This window comes from Lissotriton helveticus, chromosome 12 (assembly GCF_964261635.1).
Source record: "Lissotriton helveticus chromosome 12, aLisHel1.1, whole genome shotgun sequence".
Taxonomy (NCBI): Eukaryota; Metazoa; Chordata; class Amphibia; order Caudata; family Salamandridae; genus Lissotriton; species Lissotriton helveticus.
In genome coordinates, this window is record NC_136073.1 from 597881920 (window position 1) to 597908311 (window position 26392).

The following is a 26392-nucleotide window of genomic DNA, read 5'->3' on the forward strand; positions in this document are numbered from 1 at the left end:
GTGGCCTCTTCCACTTGAAATGTATTTGCATTTTTGGAATTTATGAACAATGAATACATTGTTTCATGCATAGCACCATGTTATACCCCAATCGGTCTCAGTACAAACCACTGCCGAAGCCCCGTAAGTCCAGTTCCATCTCGGGAGCTTCTTCCCTCTGGAATCCATGGTCCTCGCCCGTAAGTCCAGTTTCATCTCGGGAGCTCCTTCCCTCTGGAATCCATGGTCCTCGCCTGTAAGTCCAGTTCCATCTCGGGAGCTCCTTCCCTTGGAATCCATGGTCCTCGCCCGTAAGTCCAGTTCGATCCCTGGAGCTCTTTCCCTCTGGAATCCATGGTCCTTGCCCATAAGTCCAGTTCCATCTCGGGAGCTCCTTCCCTCTGGAATCCATGGTCCTCGCCGGTAAGTCCAGTTCCATCTCGGGAACTCCTTCCCTCTGGAATCCATGGTCCTCGCCCGTAAGTCCAGTTCCATCTCGGGAGCTCCTTCCCTCTGGAATCCATGGTCCTCGCCTGTAAGTCCAGTTCCATCTCGGGCGCTCCTTCCCTCTGGAATCCATGGTCCTCGCCCGTAAGTCCAGTTCGATCCCTGGAGCTCTTTCCCTCTGGAATCCATGGTCCTTGCCCATAAGTCCAGTTCCATCTCGGGAGCTCCTTCCCTCTGGAATCCATGGTCCTCGCCGGTAAGTCCAGTTCCATCTCGGGAACTCCTTCCCTCTGGAATCCATGGTCCTCGCCCGTAAGTCCAGTTCCATCTCGGGAGCTCCTTCCCTCTGGAATCCATGGTCCTCGCCCGTAAGTCCAGTTCCATCCCTGGAGCTTCTTCCCTCTGGAATCCATGGTCCTCGCCTGTAAGTCCAGTTCCATCCCTGGAGCTCCTTCCCTCTGGAATCCATGGTCCTCGCCTGTAAGTCCAGTTCCATCTCGGGAGCTCCTTCCCTCTGGAATCCATGGTCCTCGCCTGTAAGTCCAGTTCCATCCCTGGAGCTCCTTCCCTCTGGAATCCATGGTCCTCCCCCGTAAGTCCAGTTCCATCTCGGGAGCTCCTTCCCTCTGGAATCCATGGTCCTCGCCTGTAAATCCAGCTCCATCTCGGGACCTCCTTCCCTCTGGAATCCATGGTCCTCGCCCGTAAGTCCAGTTCCATCTCGGGAGCTCCTTCCCTCTGGAATCCATGGTCCTCACCTGTAAGTCCAGTTCCATCCCTGGAGCTCCTTCCCTCTGGAATCCATGGTCCTCGCCGGTAAGTCCAGTTCCATCCCTGGAGCTCCTTCCCTCTGGAATCTATGGTCTTCGCCTGTAAGTCCAGTTCCGTCCCTGGAGCTTCTTCCCTCTGGAATCCATGGTCCTCGCCTGTAAGTCCAGTTCCATCCCTGGAGCTCCTTCCCTCTGGAATCCATGGTCCTCGCCTTTAAGTCCAGTTCCATCTCGGGAGCTCCTTCCCTCTGGAATCCATGGTCCTCGCCTGTAAGTCCAGTTCCATCCCTGGAGCTCCTTCCCTCTGGAATCCATGGTCCTCCCCCGTAAGTCCAGTTCCATCTCGGGAGCTCCTTCCCTCTGGAATCCATGGTCCTCGCCTGTAAATCCAGCTCCATCTCGGGACCTCCTTCCCTCTGGAATCCATGGTCCTCACCCGTAAGTCCAGTTCCATCTCGGGAGCTCCTTCCCTCTGGAATCCATGGTCCTCACCTGTAAGTCCAGTTCCATCCCTGGAGCTCCTTCCCTCTGGAATCCATGGTCCTCGCCGGTAAGTCCAGTTCCATCCCTGGAGCTCCTTCCCTCTGGAATCCATGGTCCTCGCCTGTAAGTCCAGTTCCATCTTGGGAGATCCTTCCCTCTGCAATCCATGGTCTTCGCCTGTAAGTCCAGTTCCATCTCGGGAGCTTCTTCCCTCTGGAATCCGTGGTCCTTGCCTGTAAGTCCAGTTCCATCCCTGGAGCTCCTTCCCTCTGGAATCCATGGTCCTCGCCCGTAAGTCCAGTTCCATCCCTGGAGCTCTTTCCCTCTGGAATCCATGGTCCTCGCCTGTAAGTCCAGTTCCATCTCGGGAGCTCCTACCCTCTGGAATCCATGGTCCTCGCCCGTAAGTCCAGTTCCATCTCCGGAGCTGCTTCCCTCTGGAATCCATGGTCCTCGCCCGTAAGTCCAGGTCCATCTCCGGAGCTGCTTCCCTCTGGAATCCATGGTCCTCGCCTGTAAGTCCAGTTCCATCTCGGGAGCGCTTTCCCTCTGGTATCCATGGTCCTCGTCGCCGCTGTAGCAGTGGTCGTGGCCGGCTCAGTAGTAGGACTCATGTATTTTCGGTGTTATGTGATAAACCCAAGTTCAAGTGAGTTTGGTGTCAAATTAAAATGGCGACACGCGCCTAGCCCAGTATGTTGATAGTGTGTTTTCTTTGTCACCTAAATGGCATTTGGCCTGTGTTGGTTGTACAGAGGTGTTGTGTAAAAGCATGTAAGATGTTCTATTATGCTTGTTGCCTCCTGGGGTGATTTCTTGCCTTCTGTGCCATGGCAGTGATTACTGCTTGGTGGCAAATGTTGGTTTGCTCGCTGCTAGTAGGCATGGACTTTTACACCAAAGAACATCAAATGAACAGGCACAGTAAGCCTGATGGTGGCTTGAGCAGAACCAAGGCAATTTATTAAAGGCAAAAATACCGTTGACTGCTCTGCATTGACATCAAATGAGTGGAATAACAATTGCTACAGTGATTGCTTTGTTAGCATGAAGAAAGGGCTCAAGGCTTTTTAATTGTCTCCACTTGCAGACAGTACATGAAGTCACCTGTGAGGAATAATATTAAGCCAGGCCTCCAGGGTTTCATTGTGCCAGGCCTTTACATACATTGTGCTGTCAGTCCTTATATTCCTCTAATTTCAAGCTTACGTAATGCTATCCATCAAGACCACTCGCGGGGTTAATATTGCGCCAACCATCAGGTCTTACATCATGCTCTCTCGCACAACTCACTTTGTGCTCTATCTCGGGGCAGTGGTGAAACGAAACTTGAGGGGGCCCCTCGCAAAGTACATGCAGGGGCCGGCGCTCCGGAACCAGTCTGGAGCTCTCAGACCAGGGACTTGCCAGTGATGGAGAGGGCTCCAAGAGCTCGAGCCCCAACTCTTTGCACTGCAGGGGCTTTTGTTATGCCATTGTCCCGGGGCTTACTTTGTGCCAACCGTAGACTTAGATGGGCCACCTCTTATTACTTATTTTGTACCTTCTCTTGGCAGTTGCATTGTGTAAGGCATTATATTTGGTCACCCATGGAAGCACATTGTGCCATATGCCAAGGCTTGCATACTGCCAGCTCGCAAGGTGTATATTCTACCAGCTCCTAGACGGTTAACACCATTCCGCAGTTGATGCGATGCCAAGGCTAGACCGATCTCCACTCTTGAGATCAGCCTCTGCAGATGAGTCTAGACTACAAGACATTTTGGGTTAGCTAAATGTACAAGACCCATTTACCCATATTCTTTCACAGGTACTGGATCTGAATGGGACCAAACATAGGCCTGGTTATCTCATAAAAAGAGGCCCACATTCATGGATCACAACCTTTTGTGAAGGATGTATGTCATTATAACGCATGCTTTTACCACGCATGTCTTTACAACGCAGGTTTTACAACGCAAGTCGTTACAACGACTTGCGTTGGGGGGCGCTGGATAGTGGAATAGTTTAATTTACTATTCCAACTCAAGTCCCCGTGGATAGTAGGGAAGGTTTTGGATAGTAAATTAAACTATTCCCTATCCTACAGCGCCCTCCAGCGCAAGTCGTTGTAATGACTTGCGTTGTAAATCCTGTGTTGTAAAGGTACTGCGTGGTAAAAGTTGTGTCGTAAAGGATGTTTCCCTTTTGTGAATCATTGCTTTGTTAGTGCTTGGGGGTAATGTGTGGAAAATAGTGTCAAAAACAAGAGTTTTTTCCCCAGCCCAACTTCCAATCCCTTCATCATCCTTCTTCATTCCATCTCCTTTTTGTCCATTCCCTCCTTCGTTCTTCATAATAACTTTTAATCTTCTCAGCCCATCTCTGTGTTTTCTCAACTCATCTTGTCTCCCGCCCTTTCCTCACATCCAGTCCGTGTTCCTTTTATTTCCTTCTTCAATCCGGCCTTCTGTTATCACTTCAGACACTTTCCAAGAGGCAAAATATGTGGCTGTTTTGGGAAGAAAAGACTATTTCTGATGTTTCATACAGTACCGCCCTCCTCTAATTCAGGCCACTGGTCTCTGCTAAAGAATAAAGCCTGACTGGACACTGAGGCCCTGACTTATCATGGGATTGCACTCATCTTGTGTCACACAAGGTGACGCAAGGGCAATGCAGTACTTAAGTAAGACTCACCAAGCTGCTTGGCATGCTAAATCTGCTGTAACCCAAGGCAGTGCCAGGCAAGCATTGCATAGGTTCCATATTAATAGGGTCGCTGGAATTATGCAACCTGCCTGCCGTGGCATGTTTTCAGCATAATTCTGTATTTGACTCATTTACCACTTAATACATCATCTGCTGCAAAATCTGTACGTTCTAACAAAAAGAAGATTTGTGTCTTGATCAAGCAGATCAAAACGTAGTAAGATTGCACAACCTGTGTTGCTGCGCAGTGGATGACCCTATGCAAAGATTGACTGGTCACCTTTCAGTTGCACATTACTGTATTTGAATGTTGACATGGTAATGAGGAGATGAAACCTTTGCCCAGACAGTGTTAACATTTGAAATAATAACAAAATTATGAAGTATTGCTTTCATAAAATGTACACAGTGACTTCGTATAATTTGCATTTTCTTGCCAGATAATTTAGTCAACCCTGCTGCATAATTTGGTCCTCCTTTGCTGCATAATTCCAGGGACCTTGCATATTAAAGAACCAACAATTCTAAATTCATCCCCTAACTCCAATAATGTCATTTCCACATAACGAAATAATACTTGAAACACCACCAAATTCTTCATACTATCAATGGGTGCCTGGGGCTGATTGATAAGGACACTATACCACAAATATTTCTTTCCCATATATATGGGTTTACGACTTTGAACCAACACGTGTGTGGCAGAGTAGTCTTTGTGATGGTGAATGCTTATTGGACAAGCATAAATTGAGTAATTTAGTAACTTCCACCTGCTCCCGATTGATATAATATTGTAAACTAAGAAAGAGAAGTTACAAAAATGTTCGTTTTTGAAATTTGGATTCGTTGTGATGAAAATGGCATGCTCTCCTTTACTCCCTGTTTAATACATTTACTTGGTATAATTTGATGGGGGTTTATGCCCATTGTTCTCATTTTTCTGTTCACTGGAAAGTCTATTTCGAATCCAGCCCATTGTATTTTCTTTGCCATAAGCTTCAGTTAAAAAGAGGGGATTGCAATGGGCTGAAGACCTATGGTTTTACTGCAATATCCAGAAATCGATTATAATAAAATGAACAGATATGGGAATTATTGAATTTACTTTAGGTTTGCTGGATTACATTAAACAACAAATAAAAGTAAGGCAGCTGTCGGACAACTTGACATTGTAAGGGAATTGAGTCTCCCTACTTTTTTTTGTTTACTATTTATTGAATTGTTTTCTTATGCACTGGCTTGTAACATGGGTCGCTCTACCTGTGACCACAATCTGCGTGGTTCAAGATCATCAGCCACTGTATGCGTCACTTGAATTTTAAATGTCATGGTTTTTTATTTGCTGTTTTATGTAATGCTTTTAAAATATTTCTTTTATCGAAATAAAGCTAATTGACTGACTGGCTTCACTTGTCCTTCTAAAAGAACATGCGGAAATCAGGGACATTTTTACTTGCATGCACATGTTGCAAGTCCTTGGTAGTCCTAAATTCTATAAAGACATAGCACTTAACAATATTAGGTCATCGGCCTACATAAGAATCTTCCAGAGCATGACCTGCATGAGATCAGTAAATTTGGATCTCTTCTTTCTTTTGTTCAAGTGTTTTACACATTCAAAGGTCCTAAGTAGACAATTCAAAGACCACCTCCAAGTCGATGACAAAGAGCTTTGCCAGAGTGGTCAAACCTTTTGATGTTAAGGTGACAGCCGAGATTAAGTCAGTGGAAATTTGAGTTGGCACAGGGTTCTGCCGCAGCAGGTTAATTGCTCCAAGAATCCATGGCTCATACCAATGTGAGGGCCTCTTCTTGTAAGTCCCGTGATTTGTGGGAGTGAAGATTATACCTAACTAAGACAGTCTTCATGTGATGGAATGAGGCTCCCTTTCAGTGAGGATAGCTTACTCTTAATGAGGTAAACGTTTTCTAGTGTGAGATACTCATTCATGAAGAGTGAGGCTACAACCCCATCAATGACACTTTAGATGGATGCTAATTCTCTCTGTTAAGTCCTATTACATCCATACAGGTGAGATCTTCTTCTAGTTAATGATAAGCAATGTGCACAGGTGTAGGTTTTTTTTTTTTCAGAAAGATATTTTATTGTGTCAATTGTTACATACCATGCAGCGCTCCCTATCTCAGGAAGTCGTCGACATATATCAGACCACATTGTATTGAGATTGACTTTTCGTTTACAATATTGGTATATGAAACAAGTATAAAGCAATAACCTTTTCCCATTGTAACAACCCCCCCCCATTGTGCTGCAACCGACTCATACCACAAATCTGTTGAGATACCCAACCACCCCATGATAACCACCTTGTGTCCCTTCACACAACACTCTGACCCGCATCCTTCGATATCCATGTTAACGCATCATTTCTCCCATGGTCCGTTGGCTCCAACCATAAGCCCCGGTATTCAGCCCATTTCTTTCACATTTTCACGTTTCTGCGGGCACCGCCTAGCCTTGAACACTGGTTGCTCCATGCCCATACAAGAGTCCAGCCTCTTGATCCAAGTAGATAGTTTTGGTGTGGCCGTTGCTTTCCACATTTTTGCAATGTCCCTCTTGGCTAAGGTGAGTCCTAACAATGAGAGGTGACGTTTATACAATTTTCCCCCAATTCCCTCCATAATGTGTAATATAATTAATTTCGGTGATATAGGGATATCCCAGCCCAGCACCTCAGCTAAGCACGCACTAACCCACCCCCAAAAGGCAGCGAGTACCGGACAGTACCATATTGTGTGTATAAAGGAGCCCTCCTCGTGATCACATCGCAGGCACTCCAGTGATGCCACCAGTCCCGCCTTCCAAAGTCTCTGCCTTGCATAATAGACCCGGTGCAGGTACTTGAACTGTATCAGGTGCAGCCGAGTAGCTATCACCGCCTCACACGGGGAGGCCAGTGCCTCTGTCCAATCCACCCCATCTAGCTGACCCAGGTTCAGCATCCACGCCTCTCTCAATGTATCTAGCGTGGTGGGGCTGTGCGTCGCCAGAGACTGATACATTTTGGCTGTCTTATGTTCCCCTAGATCCCCCATAAACACCTTCGCTTCGATTGGACTGTATTCAGGGAGGGCGTCTATCTCGGCGATACTGGAGGAGATAGCATGTCTAAACTGGAGGTACCTAAAGAACTGGGTTCTAGGCATATCAAATTCTTTTTGGAGGTCCTGAAATGATTTCAGTGTTGAGCCTCGCATGACATCCCTCAAAGTCGAGATTCCTATGTTATCCCAGCCCCGAAAACCCACCAGCTCAGTCAATTGTGGCAGTCTCCCATTATGCCACAGCGGGGTCTCCCCAGGTAGCCAGCCCCACCATCCAATCTTACAGACAGATTGTTTCCACAACCTAAACACCACCTGGGATGCAGGCGGTAGAGGTCGGAGTTTCGGACCTGAATACAGAATAGTATTCAAGGTTGATTCAGCCATCACTCCACTGCGTATGCCGGGTCCCCTCTGTCCCTATACCACCATTCGTTGAGTACCCGAAGGTGTGACGCTATGTATTAGGATTGAATGTCCGCTGTGGCCAGTCCCCCATAAGTACGTCGATTGGTATCAAGTCCAGGAGCCCTACCCTGGCCGCACCCCCCGCCCATAAGAATTGTCCCAATGCCGAATTCACCTGTCTGAACCATGTTTGCGGGACCAGGTATGGATGGTTTTGTAGCTGATACAACAATTGAGGAAGGGAGTAAGCATGGGCGGATTTTGCGGATCCACGATTCACGAATTTGCGGATTCACGGATCGTGGATCCGCAAAATCCGCGGATTTTGCGGATTGGCGGATTTGGGGGCGGGGCTTCCTCGAGTGTGTGGGCGGGGCCAAACGGACGGGGCTTCCATGCGAGCGCACATGCCCCTTGTGTGAATACAAAAGGTCAGAGACCGATCAGAGCAGCAGATTAAGAGACAGACGCCCCTGGTCACAGCACGGGGATTGCGCACGTGAAAGCCAAAGATGCAAATGCCTCTGGGCAGCATCACAGCGGATTTCCGATGGTATATTTGGGAAGAAGGCACATCTGCCCAGCCTCCCAACGCTCACGATTTTTTTTGGGCTGATGAATGAGTCACTGCATTTGCGCTTCAACTAGTTCCAGCGACCAAGTGTGTGTTACTATGCAATCGCGCCGAAGTGCGCAGGGGTCCCTTGAGTGAAATGTCCATCATAGTGGGTAAATGGCGGGAAGACGGGCGGGTGCACACCTCGAGTGTGTGGGCGGGGCCAAACGGACGGGGCTTCCATGCGAGCGCACATGCCCCTTGTGTGAATACAAAAGGTCAGAGACCGATCAGAGCAGCAGATTAAGAGACAGAAGCCCCTGGTCACAGGAACAGCACGGGGATTGCGCACGTGAAAGCCACGTGATTATTTTTGGGCTGATGAATGAGTCACTGAATTTAAGCTTCAACTAGGGCACATATTTATTCACTAAGAAAGACACACCATGTAACTAATTTACGATGGCGCCGGCAAGCTGCCAGCGCCATCCTGCAAAAGTTACTTAATTAGCTTCAACAGGAAGCTCCAACTGATAAAATAAAGCAGGCGCTCGAGCCCCTGCTTTATCTTATCTGTTAGAGCTTCCTGTCGAAGCTAATTAAGTAACCATTTGAGGATGGCGCTGGCAGCTTGCCGGCGCCATCGTAAATTATTTAGGTTTGAACTTTTGACCGCAAAATCCGCTCCGATCGCGGATTGCGGATTCTCGGTAAATTCGCGAGAGTTCGCGGATCGCGGATTTACCGAAAATCCGCAAAATCCGCGATCGGAGCGGATTTTGCGCTCATGCTTAGAAGGGAGACCATTTTAAATATGGCCAATCTCCCATAAATAGACAGGGCATGTGCGACCACGTCCGCAATTCCTTCTTCACTCGTGCCCACACTGGAGTGAGTAGGTCTTTTTTAAGGCCACCAAAATCCTACCATAGCATAGACACAATCATCAGTACATGGCATGGTGTATCAAGCAGCTACAGTACCTCCTTGTCACCTCTGCCTCTGCCCATAGCCTCATGTGAGGCTTGTATTGCTACCCCTTTGTTTAATATGTTTGTAAGGTAGCTAAGTGCCTTCATCCACGTGATCGGTTGAAGCTACCTGTAATCAGATGGGCTCCAAGCTTGTAGCTATTTCTGCGCTGAGAAGCTGATTGATATCTCCAGCTGGGCAGAAACATAGATCTTGCAACAGAACAGAGTTTATATCTGTTGGGAGATAGACCTGGTTGAGAAAAAGAGTGAGAGATAGCACTGGTTAATATCACTCTATAGGTAAGACTTTCCTTTTGTCCAACTAGTATTGACCGCACCTGCTCAGGTGGTAAGCAGAGTGTCTTTGAGGACTTAGACCCATTATGCAGGCCCAAACCCCAACTCTGCATTAGAAACTAATGCTATTTGAAAGGTCTCTTTGGTTAAATGTGCTTTGAAAGTTCCTCTGTTAATATATATATTGTTTTTTATCGAGGTGAAGAGCAATTTGTTTTAAATTGCATCAATTATTCAACCAATACTGACGTAGATGTGATTTATTTACAACAGCCTTTCTTAAACATGTCTCGGAATTGCAATAGTCATGCACAGAGTTGTAGCTTTACTTTACTTATTAATATACCACTTACTACAACATTTCAGTTAGAAAGCATATTTTTGTGTTAGTCAAAGGAGGCATAACCACATTTGCTGCTGTATATTTTTGTTGGGTGTGTTTCACTCATGTTGTTATGTTTGTCAGTTATTGTATGTTGAGCTTTTTTGTCTGTGACGGTGGTGCAGTTGTTGCAGCCTGCAGCCTCTTCCCTGCAGGTGGTGCTAATAGATGTGCGTCGCGCTGGCGCTGCAGTTGTGTTTCATTTTCTACGTGTTGCAGTCCTGCGGTGTGGTTGTGTGGGTGTCCGATCTGGATGTATGACATTACAACGCATGCTTTTACCACGCATGCCTTTTCAATGCTGTTTTTACAACGCATGCCTTTTCAACCCATAGTGCTTTGGGGCGCTGGATAGTGAATAGTTTCATTTACTATTCCAACTCCAGTCCCCGTGGATAGTAGGGAAGGTGTTGGATAGTAAATTAAACCTATTCCCTACCCTAGAGCGCCCCCCAGCGCATTGCGTTGTAATGGTTTGCGTTGTAAAAGTTGCGTCGTAAAGGGACTGCGTGGTAAAAGTTGCGTTGTAAAGGATGTTTCCCGTCCGATCTAGGTCCATCTCTAATTGATGCTAGTGTTACCAGCGCTTGTTCCCTGCTGCCTCTTTGGTTATACAAGAAGCGTGCCCATATGCACAGAATATAAAAAAACTTTGACTCTCCAATGCACTATGCTATATTTCACCCTGTACCTCTCTCAATATATCATCTACCTCCTCTCGCTGACTCATTCCGAACCTCATTCTACTACTATCATCTCCAAAATAACACTTTCTAAACTCTTTCCTCATCTATCATTACCATCTCATCTCAAACCTTATTCTAAACCCCTTTTTAATTTCTTCCCTCATGTAGCCCTCCTTTGACTCATACCAAACGTCTTTTACTACTATGATGCCCCTAAGCCCTTTCTAGAGACTCTTCCCTCCGCCATCGCTCCTTTTTACTCATCCCAAACATCAAGTTACTACTATGATCTCCCAAATACCACGTTCTAGACTCTTCTCTCTACTATCCACACATTATCCTAGTCAATCCAACTAACAGACTCACATTGAACCACTGACATTAACTCATATTTCCCTTTAGTAATCCACCAGTAATCCTTTTGGATCCTGGAGTAGCATGCTACTCGCCGAAAAGCCTTCAATGCCTCGTCAGGGGTAGTAAGCGCTATATAAATGCAATTACGATACAATGTGTGATTATTTTTCTTGCAAGGTGAAAGTTTGGCTTAACAGCTGTTAGATCTCAATGTATATAGTCTTGGCTAGGACACCAGAGAGACAACTGAAAGATGATGATGCATGGCTCATGTGGGGAGAGGTGTGGTGCCGCGGCCAGGGCGACTGACGCTGGAATCTGGGGATCAGGGTTCGATCCCCGGCTCTGGCGGCAGGTTAGCCCAGCACCATGTGACTCTGGGCAATAGCTCGCTTAATCTTCCCGACGGCCCCCAGCGCCTAGAGACCCTTACGGGTGATTGTGCGCTTTACAAATGTGGATTATTATTATTATTATTATATGTGTACAGGCCTGCGCTCCTCTGGAAACAAAGACTTTGGCGCTGCCGTAAAAGGTTAACTCTCTTCAGTGCTTAATTTGAGCAGGGGCACAGCTAGGGTGACCAACCGTCCGTAAATTTCACGGACAGTCCGTAATTTCGGCCGTCTGTCCGTTGTCCGTGAAGGAATCTTTAACGGACGCCATTTGTCCGTCATTTTAACAGGGCACCTGTTGACCCACCCTAAAGCCGGCACAGCTTGCACCCACCTCCCTTCTTCACTCCGATGCTGCACCAAAGCTCCTCAGATACTCAGCAGCATTGGAGAGGCGCAGCGGGATGGCAACCCTCACACCTCCAGCCCTTGATGACCTGTTAAGAGGTGCTTCAAAGGTGACTGAGAGGGAGGGGCTGCAGGTTCAGGAGCAGCTACATCTATTCACATGCAAACAGCCCTGAATGTGTCATGTCTCTGCTATTTAGAGGGGGGCTCACACATTCCATTTCTACCCAGGGCCCCAAACATCCTAGACTCCGCCAGATTACACCCCTGATTACACCGAGGCAGCATGTGCTTCTCTTCACCGAGCGTAATTACTGTCACTAAATTGTAAGCAAACCTTGGTTCTTCAAACATGCAGTCTATAATGTAAGACAATAAAGCAATGGCACAATCGCACCCACACTGATTAACAAAGTATGGATGACAATTAGTTCAATCAGTTCTCGTAGAGTATCTCCTGTAAGTACTGTACATCACAGTGGGGGGGTGGCATTTTGGACAGAGCCTGTCTTCTCGTTGTCTTGTGCAGGAGGGGGCGAGGAGTCCAAGATGATACTAGAATACTGCATGCCTACCCCTGTGCCCACCCTGGTGGATCCTGTTCCCTCTCCTGTGATGGCTCCTGCCCTCCCCTCAGTGGTGGCTCCAGTCCACCCCCCGCCTGTGATGGCTCCTGTCCGCCCATGTTGTGGCTCCAGTCCACCCCCACCTGTGATGGCTCTTGTCCCCCCCTGTGGTGGATCCTGTCTCCACCCTGGGTGGCTTCTGTCCCAGTCCTGGAACGGCCCCTGCAGCGAGGGTGAAGTTCTTGATGGGCCTCTTCTCAAAAGGGCTCAGCTCAAAATTAATATGGAAAGGTCGGCGAGTAAGTAAGTGAAGGGATGGCTGGATGAATTAGTGAAAGGGTGAATGGATGAATGAAAGATTGAATAAATGGATAATGAGAGAGGATGGATGGATTGATGAGTGAGGGGAAGGATGGAGAGAAAATGTAAATAGCTGGATGTATGGGTGGAAGGGTAGCTGGATGATGGGAAAGATGGATGAGGAGAAGGATGTATGAGGAGAAGGATGGATGGATGGATGAGGAGATGGATGGATGGATGGGAAGGATGGATGGATGGGAAGGATGGATGGATGAGGGGATGGATGGATGAGGGGATGGATGGATGAGGGGATGGGTGGATGAGGGGATGGATGGGGGATGGATGGGGGGATGGATGGATGAGGGGATGGATGGATGGGGGGATGGATGGATGAGGGGATGGATGAGGGGATGGATGGATGAGGGGATGGATGAGGGGATGGATGGATGGATGGATGGATGGATGGATGGATGGATGGAGGGGAAGGATGGATGGATGGATCAGATGGATGGATGGATGGATCAGAAGGATGGATGGATGGATGAGGGGAAGGATGGATGGATGAGGGGAAGGATAAATGGATGGGTGAGGGGAAGGATGGATGAAAGGAAGGATGGATGGATGAGGGGAAGGATGGATGGATGAGGGGAAGGATGGATGGATGAGGGGAAGGATGGATGGATGAGGGGAAGGATGGATGGATGGATGATGAGGGGATGGATGGATGATGAGGGGGTGGGTGAAAGGATGGATGATGAGGGGAAGGGTGGATGGATGGATGATGAGGGGAAGGATGGATTGATGATGAGGGGGTGGGTGAAAGGATGGATGATGAGGGAATGGATGGATGATGAGGGGGTGGGTGAAAGAATGGATGGATGGATGATGAGGGGAAGGATGGATGGATGATGAGTGGGTGGGTAGAAGGATGGATGGATGGATGGATGGATGATAAGGGAAAAGGATGGATGGATGATGAGGGGAAGGATGGATGGATGATGAGGGGAAGGACGGACGGATGGATGGATGGATGATGGGTGGGTGGGTGAAAGGATGGATGGATGATGAGTGGGTGGGTGAAAGGATGGATGGATGATGAGTGGGTGGGTGAAAGGATGGATGGATGATGAGTGGGTGGGTGAAAGGATGGATGGATGAGTGGGTGGGTGAAAGGATGGATCAGTGGATTGGATGGTGGGTGGGTGAAAGGATGGATGAGTGGGTGGGTGGATGTTGGGTGGATGATGGGTGGGTAGGTGGATGAGTGAAATGATGGATGGATTGATGGATTGATAAGTGCAAGGGTGAATGAATGGACGTATGAGTGAAAGGGTGGATGTAAGGATGGATGAGTGAGTGAAAGGGAGGGTAGATGAACAAAAGGATGAATAGATGTGTGAAGGAGTGAAATGATAGATGGATGAGTGATAGGGTCAATGGATGGATTCATGAGTGGATGAGTAGATGGGTGGGTGGGTGGGTGGGTGGATGGATGGATGGAAGGAAGGGTGGCTAAGTGAAGGATCGATGGAGAGAGAAAGGGAGGATGGATGGATGACTAAAATAGTGGATGGGTGGACTGGAATTGCCTGTGTTTGAGGCCAGGGGCTGCCCCCGCAAACATTACAAGATCTGGAAGCAGTGGGCAGAATACAGAGACTTGCCATTGGATCCTCCCGTTGACCTGGATGATGGACTGCCTACCGGCAGTGACCTCGGGGCCTAGGTGGCTCCAGGACGCCTATTGTGCTTTACACTATATGCTGCAGCTGATGGTGATCACGTGCACTGGGTTAGGGTGGGATAAGGGGTGGGTAGTCGGGGTTTTTTTTTTGGGGTTGTTGGCTGGGGGCGGGACGGTGGGTGGGGGGTTAGTTGAATGTCTAGGCTGTTCATGCATTCTATTATGTGTTTTCCACTGGCAGTGTCCTCCTGGCTATGGAGTACTGTATGTATGATTTGCCTGAAACCCTTAATAAACACAGTTGTGAAAAAAAAAAAAAATAGTGGATGGGTGGAAGGATTAGTAAGTGAAAGGATGGCTGGATTGGTGAAAGGGTAAATGGCTGAATGGATGAGTGAATCGATGGATGGGATGAAGAGTGGATGGATAAGTGTACAGATGGATAGGGTGAAAGGGTGGATGGATTGATAATGGAGGATGAGTGAAAGGACGGATGAGGGGATGGATGAGTGAAATGATAGATGGAAGGATACATGATGGATAGGTTTGCAAACGGTTGAATACGTTTGGAAACGGCTGGGCTTACTTGTATACTATCGCGCGACCTCTGATGTGTCTGTAAAACGTACCTATTGTCCTGAAGTTTTGTCCTGAATTTTGACCTCCTGTCATGAATTTGTGTCCTGAATTTTGACCCTTTGTCCTGAATTTTTACACTCGCCGTCCTGAATTTGCACCAATGCCAGTTGGTCACCCTAGGCACAGCACCGGCACCTAATCCTAAGCACCGGTGCTTATAGCACCAATTTAGGAACCACTCATTTGGAAGGCAGGCAATTTCCCCCATAATCACAGGATTTTGAGCCACGCCAAGACTCGAACCCGGTTTCCCAGCTCTGAAATCAGCAACTCTAGCTATTAGGCCTAGTCCTCTCCAGAATGATAAGTGCCAGGGCTCTTGCCAGGAGGCAGTTTTCCCCAGCCTATTTCTCCTGTTAGCGCTGCCTCCTGAGAGCCCTGGCACTTTTTATTTTACAAATTAACCACTGACTCTCTTCCTAAATTAAGGAGACATCTCTCCACCCATCTGCCTTCAAACACCCTGGGAGCTCATTGGCGGCCCCATTAGTATGATAAAATGGCGCTGCTTCATGCAGGGCGCGCGCAAGTGAGCTCGTCAGCTGAGGGCGAGGAAACAGGTTGTTCATTTTATGCCACGGTGAGCTCATTAATGGCTCCTGGAGTGTGGCGGATTGCCAGGCATGTGTGTCGGTGTCCGGGGGCTCTGGGCCCCCGCAGCTGCAGTACCGAGTATTACGCATTGCTGCTTCCTGTTGACATGTAAATTATGTGGGACTCAATTGGCTTTAATGGGCCCAATGTATTCTAATGCTCGTCTTCTCTGTTCCCTTCCAGCCCCGAGCAAACAGCGAGTCACCGTCTCAGAACCAGGCTCCAGGCGGCGGCCAGAAAGGTAAGGATGGAGCCTCCTCTCTCGTTCTCTCTCTGACTCCCCTCGGCCCTCTCTCCCTCTCTCTCTCTCACACACACACACTTCTCTTTCACTCGCTGACACCCCTCGTCTCTGTCTCACACACACTCACATACACACACTTCTCTTTCTCTCTCTGACTCCCCTCATCTCTCTCTCTCTAACACACTCACACACACACATCTCTTTCGCTCTCTCTCCTATCTCTTTCTCTTTCTGACTCCCCTTGTCTCTCTCTCGCTCTCTCTTTCTGTCTCACAGACTCACGCACACACACACTTCTCTTTCACTCGCTGACACCCCTCGTCTCTGTCTCACACACACTCACATACACACACTTCTCTTTCTCTCTCTGACTCCCCTCATCTCTCTCTCTCTAACACACTCACACACACACATCTCTTTCGCTCTCTCTCCTATCTCTTTCTCTTTCTGACTCCCCTTGTCTCTCTCTCGCTCTCTCTTTCTGTCTCACAGACTCACACACACACACACTTCTCTTTCACTCGCTGACACCCCTCGTCTCTGTCTCACACACACTCACATACACACACTTCTCTTTCTCTCTCTGACTCCCCTCATCTCTCTCTCTCTAACACACTCACATACACACACTTCTCTTTCTCTCTCTGACTCCCCTCATCTCTCTCTCTCTAACACACTCACACACACAAATCTCTTTCGCTCTCTCTCTCCTCTCTTTCTCTTTCTGACTCCCCTTGTCTCTCTCTCGCTCTCTCTTTCTGTCTCACAGACTCACGCACACACACACTTCTCTTTCACTCGCTGACACCCCTCGTCTCTGTCTCACACACACTCACATACACACACTTCTCTTTCTCTCTCTGACTCCCCTCATCTCTCTCTCTCTAACACACTCACACACACAAATCTCTTTCGCTCTCTCTCCTATCTCTTTCTCTTTCTGACTCCCCTTGTCTCTCTCTCGCTCTCTCTTTCTGTCTCACAGACTCACGCACACACACACTTCTCTTTCACTCGCTGACACCCCTCGTCTCTGTCTCACACACACTCACATACACACACTTCTCTTTCTCTCTCTGACTCCCCTCATCTCTCTCTCTCTAACACACTCACACACACACATCTCTTTCGCTCTCTCTCCTATCTCTTTCTCTTTCTGACTCCCCTTGTCTCTCTCTCGCTCTCTCTTTCTGTCTCACAGACTCACGCACACACACACTTCTCTTTCACTCGCTGACACCCCTCGTCTCTGTCTCACACACACTCACATACACACACTTCTCTTTCTCTCTCTGACTCCCCTCATCTCTCTCTCTCTAACACACCCACACACACAAATCTCTTTCGCTCTCTCTCCTATCTCTTTCTCTTTCTGACTCCCCTTGTCTCTCTCTCGCTCTCTCTTTCTGTCTCACAGACTCACGCACACACACACTTCTCTTTCACTCGCTGACACCCCTCGTCTCTGTCTCACACACACTCACATACACACACTTCTCTTTCTCTCTCTGACTCCCCTCATCTCTCTCTCTCTAACACACTCACACACACAAATCTCTTTCGCTCTCTCTCTCCTCTCTTTCTCTTTCTGACTCCCCTTGTCTCTCTCTCGCTCTCTCTTTCTGTCTCACAGACTCACGCACACACACACTTCTCTTTCACTCGCTGACACCCCTCGTCTCTGTCTCACACACACTCACATACACACACTTCTCTTTCTCTCTCTGACTCCCCTCATCTCTCTCTCTCTAACACACTCACACACACACATCTCTTTCGCTCTCTCTCCTATCTCTTTCTGACTCCCCTTGTCTCTCTCTCGCTCTCTCTTTCTGTCTCACAGACTCACACACACACACACTTCTCTTTCACTCGCTGACACCCCTCGTCTCTGTCTCACACACACTCACATACACACACTTCTCTTTCTCTCTCTGACTCCCCTCATCTCTCTCTCTCTAACACACTCACACACACAAATCTCTTTCGCTCTCTCTCCTATCTCTTTCTCTTTCTGACTCCCCTTGTCTCTCTCTCGCTCTCTCTTTCTGTCTCACAGACTCACACACACACACACTTCTCTTTCACTCGCTGACACCCCTCGTCTCTGTCTCACACACACTCACATACACACACTTCTCTTTCTCTCTCTGACTCCCCTCATCTCTCTCTCTCTAACACACCCACACACACACATCTCTTTCGCTCTCTCTCCTATCTCTTTCTCTTTCTGACTCCCCTTGTCTCTCTCTCGCTCTCTCTTTCTGTCTCACAGACTCACGCACACACACACTTCTCTTTCACTCGCTGACACCCCTCGTCTCTGTCTCACACACACTCACATACACACACTTCTCTTTCTCTCTCTGACTCCCCTCATCTCTCTCTCTCTAACACACTCACACACACAAATCTCTTTCGCTCTCTCTCTCCTCTCTTTCTCTTTCTGACTCCCCTTGTCTCTCTCTCGCTCTCTCTTTCTGTCTCACAGACTCACGCACACACACACTTCTCTTTCACTCGCTGACACCCCTCGTCTCTGTCTCACACACACTCACATACACACACTTCTCTTTCTCTCTCTGACTCCCCTCATCTCTCTCTCTCTAACACACTCACACACACACATCTCTTTCGCTCTCTCTCCTATCTCTTTCTGACTCCCCTTGTCTCTCTCTCGCTCTCTCTTTCTGTCTCACAGACTCACACACACACACACTTCTCTTTCACTCGCTGACACCCCTCGTCTCTGTCTCACACACACTCACATACACACACTTCTCTTTCTCTCTCTGACTCCCCTCATCTCTCTCTCTCTAACACACCCACACACACACATCTCTTTCGCTCTCTCTCCTATCTCTTTCTCTTTCTGACTCCCCTTGTCTCTCTCTCGCTCTCTCTTTCTGTCTCACAGACTCACACACACACACACTTCTCTTTCACTCGCTGACACCCCTCGTCTCTGTCTCACACACACTCACATACACACACTTCTCTTTCTCTCTCTGACTCCCCTCATCTCTCTCTCTCTAACACACCCACACACACACATCTCTTTCGCTCTCTCTCCTATCTCTTTCTCTTTCTGACTCCCCTTGTCTCTCTCTCGCTCTCTCTTTCTGTCTCACAGACTCACGCACACACACACTTCTCTTTCACTCGCTGACACCCCTCGTCTCTGTCTCACACACACTCACATACACACACTTCTCTTTCTCTCTCTGACTCCCCTCATCTCTCTCTCTCTAACACACCCACACACACAAATCTCTTTCGCTCTCTCTCCTATCTCTTTCTCTTTCTGACTCCCCTTGTCTCTCTCTCGCTCTCTCTTTCTGTCTCACAGACTCACGCACACACACACTTCTCTTTCACTCGCTGACACCCCTCGTCTCTGTCTCACACACACTCACATACACACACTTCTCTTTCTCTCTCTGACTCCCCTCATCTCTCTCTCTCTAACACACTCACACACACACATCTCTTTCGCTCTCTCTCTCCTCTCTTTCTCTTTCTGACTCCCCTTGTCTCTCTCTCGCTCTCTCTTTCTGTCTCACAGACTCACGCACACACACACTTCTCTTTCACTCGCTGACACCCCTCGTCTCTGTCTCACACACACTCACATACACACACTTCTCTTTCTCTCTCTGACTCCCCTCATCTCTCTCTCTCTAACACACTCACACACACACATCTCTTTCGCTCTCTCTCTCCTCTCTTTCTCTTTCTGACTCCCCTTGTCTCTCTCTCGCTCTCTCTTTCTGTCTCACAGACTCACGCACACACACACTTCTCTTTCACTCGCTGACACCCCTCGTCTCTGTCTCACACACACTCACATACACACACTTCTCTTTCTCTCTCTGACTCCCCTCATCTCTCTCTCTCTAACACACCCACACACACAAATCTCTTTCGCTCTCTCTCCTATCTCTTTCTCTTTCTGACTCCCCTTGTCTCTCTCTCGCTCTCTCTTTCTGTCTCACAGACTCACGCACACACACACTTCTCTTTCACTCGCTGACACCCCTCGTCTCTGTCTCACACACACTCACATACACACACTTCTCTTTCTCTCTCTGACTCCCCTCATCTCTCTCTCTCTAACACACCCACACACACAAATCTCTTTCGCTCTCTCTCCTATCTCTTTCTCTTTCTGACTCCCCTTGTCTCTCTCTCGCTCTCTCTTTCTGTCTCACAGACTCACACACACACACACTTCTCTTTCACTCGCTGACACCCCTCGTCTCTGTCTCACACACACTCACATACACACACTTCTCTTTCTCTCTCTGACTCCCCTCATCTCTCTCTCTCTAACACACCCACACACACACATCTCTTTCGCTCTCTCTCCTATCTCTTTCTCTTTCTGACTCCCCTTGTCTCTCTCTCGCTCTCTCTTTCTGTCTCACAGACTCACGCACACACACACTTCTCTTTCACTCGCTGACACCCCTCGTCTCTGTCTCACACACACTCACATACACACACTTCTCTTTCTCTCTCTGACTCCCCTCATCTCTCTCTCTCTAACACACTCACACACACAAATCTCTTTCGCTCTCTCTCCTATCTCTTTCTCTTTCTGACTCCCCTTGTCTCTCTCTCGCTCTCTCTTTCTGTCTCACAGACTCACGCACACACACACTTCTCTTTCACTCGCTGACACCCCTCGTCTCTGTCTCACACACACTCACATACACACACTTCTCTTTCTCTCTCTGACTCCCCTCATCTCTCTCTCTCTAACACACTCACACACACAAATCTCTTTCGCTCTCTCTCCTATCTCTTTCTCTTTCTGACTCCCCTTGTCTCTCTCTCGCTCTCTCTTTCTGTCTCACAGACTCACACACACACACACTTCTCTTTCACTCGCTGACACCCCTCGTCTCTGTCTCACACACACTCACATACACACACTTCTCTTTCTCTCTCTGACTCCCCTCATCTCTCTCTCTCTAACACACCCACACACACAAATCTCTTTCGCTCTCTCTCCTATCTCTTTCTCTTTCTGACTCCCCTTGTCTCTCTCTCGCTCTCTCTTTCTGTCTCACAGACTCACGCACACACACACTTCTCTTTCACTCGCTGACACCCCTCGTCTCTGTCTCACACACACTCACATACACACACTTCTCTTTCTCTCTCTGACTCCCCTCATCTCTCTCTCTCTAACACACCCACACACACAAATCTCTTTCGCTCTCTCTCCTATCTCTTTCTCTTTCTGACTCCCCTTGTCTCTCTCTCGCTCTCTCTTTCTGTCTCACAGACTCACGCACACACACACTTCTCTTTCACTCGCTGACACCCCTCGTCTCTGTCTCACACACACTCACATACACACACTTCTCTTTCTCTCTCTGACTCCCCTCATCTCTCTCTCTCTAACACACTCACACACACAAATCTCTTTCGCTCTCTCTCCTATCTCTTTCTCTTTCTGACTCCCCTTGTCTCTCTCTCGCTCTCTCTTTCTGTCTCACAGACTCACGCACACACACACTTCTCTTTCACTCGCTGACACCCCTCGTCTCTGTCTCACACACACTCACATACACACACTTCTCTTTCTCTCTCTGACTCCCCTCATCTCTCTCTCTCTAACACACTCACACACACAAATCTCTTTCGCTCTCTCTCCTATCTCTTTCTCTTTCTGACTCCCCTTGTCTCTCTCTCGCTCTCTCTTTCTGTCTCACAGACTCACGCACACACACACTTCTCTTTCACTCGCTGACACCCCTCGTCTCTGTCTCACACACACTCACATACACACACTTCTCTTTCTCTCTCTGACTCCCCTCATCTCTCTCTCTCTAACACACCCACACACACACATCTCTTTCGCTCTCTCTCCTATCTCTTTCTCTTTCTGACTCCCCTTGTCTCTCTCTCGCTCTCTCTTTCTGTCTCACAGACTCACGCACACACACACTTCTCTTTCACTCGCTGACACCCCTCGTCTCTGTCTCACACACACTCACATACACACACTTCTCTTTCTCTCTCTGACTCCCCTCATCTCTCTCTCTCTAACACACTCACACACACAAATCTCTTTCGCTCTCTCTCCTATCTCTTTCTCTTTCTGACTCCCCTTGTCTCTCTCTCGCTCTCTCTTTCTGTCTCACAGACTCACGCACACACACACTTCTCTTTCACTCGCTGACACCCCTCGTCTCTGTCTCACACACACTCACATACACACACTTCTCTTTCTCTCTCTGACTCCCCTCATCTCTCTCTCTCTAACACACTCACACACACAAATCTCTTTCGCTCTCTCTCCTATCTCTTTCTCTTTCTGACTCCCCTTGTCTCTCTCTCGCTCTCTCTTTCTGTCTCACAGACTCACGCACACACACACTTCTCTTTCACTCGCTGACACCCCTCGTCTCTGTCTCACACACACTCACATACACACACTTCTCTTTCTCTCTCTGACTCCCCTCATCTCTCTCTCTCTAACACACTCACACACACAAATCTCTTTCGCTCTCTCTCTCCTCTCTTTCTCTTTCTGACTCCCCTTGTCTCTCTCTCGCTCTCTCTTTCTGTCTCACAGACTCACGCACACACACACTTCTCTTTCACTCGCTGACACCCCTCGTCTCTGTCTCACACACACTCACATACACACACTTCTCTTTCTCTCTCTGACTCCCCTCATCTCTCTCTCTCTAACACACTCACACACACAAATCTCTTTCGCTCTCTCTCCTATCTCTTTCTCTTTCTGACTCCCCTTGTCTCTCTCTCGCTCTCTCTTTCTGTCTCACAGACTCACGCACACACACACTTCTCTTTCACTCGCTGACACCCCTCGTCTCTGTCTCACACACACTCACATACACACACTTCTCTTTCTCTCTCTGACTCCCCTCATCTCTCTCTCTCTAACACACTCACACACACAAATCTCTTTCGCTCTCTCTCCTATCTCTTTCTCTTTCTGACTCCCCTTGTCTCTCTCTCGCTCTCTCTTTCTCTCTCACAGACTCACATACACCCACTTCTCTTTCGCTCTCCTCTCTTTCCATCTCTCTGACTTCCCCTCATCTCGTTCTAACTCTCTCTCACACACTCCCCACTTGATAGGGTATTTACTTACCAGCACAAATCTTTTTTTGCACTAGAAAAGTGCCCTGTCCTAGTACAAATAGCACTTTATCCTTCTTTGAGATACTTTCTGTCAAGGGGGCCTTCCATGGGTGGTACTTTGGTGTTGCAGCACAGTCATCGAAGCCTTTTTACTCAGGGCACTGTCTCCTAAAACTGTATGACTGGACTTTGCGCCTAAAATAATAACGCCTCTCTGCGACAGGTGTAAAGTTAAGGACATCTTTTTCATTTCTCTTGACATTTAGCACATTGCTTCACTATACAGTACACATCCAATATGGAATTGTTATGGGAATTGTCTGTCCAACCTTTGCTATGCATAACAAGCACACTTTAGCACTATGGTGAGAAGGTGTGTGTAAGGTGGTAGGCAGCCTGGTCGTTGGCCAGCAGGCAGGGGAAGAGAGCCAGAGCAGCAGGTCAGATTTAGTGCTGATTCCTTGCCCTTGCGCAATGCAGGGCTACATCTTCTGCTGCGGAGCTGCACAAAAAATATTAAATCTGTCCCGTTGTCATTTATCTCTACCTTCCTATAGTATCCCTATTAACTCTAAGAAATCTGTTTGCTGATGTCCTCGATATCCTCTTTCCTGTCATCCTTACTCTATATCCTTATCAATTCCCACTCGCCCCTCTCTAGCCTTTTCTCCTATTTGCCATATTGCATTTTTCTTTCTCTATCTGTCAATTGACTTCTCACTCTCCATCTCTCCACTGTTCATCTCATCTCTTCCCATGTACCACTCCTTCTCTAGTCAACTTCCTGCGCCTATTTCTGAGTTTAGTCCACTATAACCTTCTCACTCTCTCTCTCCCCATTTCACCTCTTACTGCCCCTCTCTCCTGCATGTGCACTTTCCTTCACTCTCTTCTACATATCATCATTCCATTATGGATGTATGTCGTTACAACGCATGCTTTTTCCACACATGCCTTTACAACACAGGTTTTACAACGCAAGTCGTTACAACGACTTGCGTTGGGGGGGCGCTGGATAGTGAATAGTTTAATTTACTATTCCAACTCCAGTCCCCGTGGATAGTAGAGAAGGTTTTGGATAGTAAATTAAACTGTTCCCTATCCTACAGCGCAAGTCGTTGTAACGACTTGCGTTGTAATTCCTGCGTTGTAAAGGTACTGCGTGGAAAAAGTTTCGTTGTAAAGGATGTTTACCTCCGTTATTCTCCATATCCTCTTACATTCTCTCTCACCTCCATTGTTCCTTTCCCATTTCCGTTTCCTTCCAGACCACTGCTCTCTCTTTCTCTCCGCCTAACACCTTTTTGTTACCCTAACACCTCTTTACTCCCCTCCCTCTGCTATATCATGTGTTTATTCCCTCTCATGTCATTAACACTTTCATTACACTCTTTTTTTCCAGCAATCCTCCTTCCCTCCCCTTTATTTGCCATGTACCCTCCTGCCCTTCTTTTGGACAAGTGGTCTCGTCTTCCATTTCGAGCCACTTACCAACCCTCCCTTTTTTTTTTTTTTTGCAGAGTTTTATATAGCGCGAACTAGACCCGAACGAATCAGGTATCAGAGCGCTTTACATATTTTCCAGTTACGTTACATGAGGACACACTTTCATTTTAGGCACAGGGAGATTAAGTGATTTGCCCAGAATCACAGGAGATTTTGGCGTCGTTACCGAGACTCGAATCCAAATCCCCAGGTCCGAGGTCGAGCGCCCTAGCCGTTAGGCTAACTTTATATATTCATGCTTTCATCCATTTTCTCCTGCATGTCACTAACTTCCTTTCGCCTTCTCTCAATTTTACTACTTCCTTTCATTCTCTCCTTTCCCCTATCTTGCCTAACTTCTCGTCACCATATGCAATTTGCTTCCCTGTCTGCGCGTTATCACCTCTCTTCTTTCACCCACTGTTTCAAACCCCTTTCCTACCACTCTTCAAAAGGCATTATTTCTGTCATACTACTACATACCTTCTCATTCACTAGACAAATAGACATTGATTGAAGATGGGAACTGCCAATCCACACTATGTTTCCATGGCTACTTTGCATATACCGACTCCACATGGTACATAATCATACACTTGCTTTTCATACATAAAGACAAGCAGATACCTGGCATAACCAATCTAGCTGTGTTCTTGCTAATAAACAACAGATTGCACTTGGTATTCACTAGGAGTACACCTCGATATTTCTCCCATGCTTATTAATTCAGGTGTTTCACAAAACCTTTAATTTTCACTTGTGTACTATAAATGACATTCTTTTAGGGGATTTCAGCCACCACTCCTAATCCAGGAGTCTGTTGTTGTGTCATTCACATTTGTCTTCTGCTCAGTGCAGTATGCAGAGGTTGTATGTGATTTCAAAGAAAAATGATGTCATGGAATGCTATTACAGAGAACCTATTTTATCAAAACTGTTTAATCGAAATGTTCAGAATGAATGGCATTTACCGTTTCATAGAAAACAATTAATAGAATGTCTTTTGTTCGAAATGGACTTTGCATGTGTATTTTTAACTTGTTTATACATTAGTTGCACGCCTTATTTTCGGAGATAGTTTTATCTGAGGTATTTATTTAAGTGCTTTACTTCAGGGGCATTATTTCAGATATATATATTTTACATTGTCATACAATTACTTTGGATGCTTTTAATCCGCTGACCACCCCTAAATACCATCCATCCCTGGCTCTTCATAAGCCCTAAACACCATCAATCCCTGCCCTCTAAATGTCTCTCAACACACCTGCTAACGCGGGATTACTGGTTACTAATTTTCTTACCAAATCCCAAACTATGTCGACTGAATCGTTGGTACCTGTCTTGGAGTAAAAGGTAATCTTCGCAATAAGTCAATCAATTTAAGAACTTACACCACTCTAAATGACCACTGACCAAAATTACGTTTTAAAGATTTAATATAAAGTCAAAGATAACTGAAGATACAAACTTCTCAAAATGAGATTCAACAGGTAAATTGGTATCACTATAAACATGAACTTTTTGAATAGTCTGAGTCTGAAAAACAGAATAATAAGTACAAGCTCGAAAACCATCAGGGTTGCCAAAATGGATACAAGTTGCAACCTCAAAGTCATTACAGAAAAGAAAATTAAGGTTAGTCTGTCCCTACGCTATACTAAGTGACATCCCTACTTAGCAAGATCTTAACCCTCTAGGTGTCAGCCGTGGTGACTTCCTAAGAAGATCACGCACTTCTCTTTGTCTCTTCTCTGATAATGGGTCTCTCCTGATCAGCCTATCTGCCTACCCATCCGCTTCCTTAGGCTCCCAAAATCATCTGCTCTGCTCTCCTCCCGGGTCTCTTTCCCTAATACCAAATCACATTTCTGATAGGAACGCCCCTTGGGACGCCCCTCACGTGGTACATC

At 47.4% G+C, this 26392-nt stretch overlaps 1 protein-coding gene across 1 annotated transcript in view; it reads left to right on the plus strand.

Annotated features, from left to right (window-relative positions):
* Positions 1-26392, plus strand: part of PCP4L1 (Purkinje cell protein 4 like 1) — a 349325-nt gene that overhangs the window by 248486 nt on the left and 74447 nt on the right. The window contains exon 2 of the mRNA XM_078670606.1: positions 15809-15866. Coding sequence (XP_078526732.1) covers positions 15809-15866 — 58 coding nt within the window. The remainder of the gene's footprint in view (positions 1-15808; positions 15867-26392) is intronic.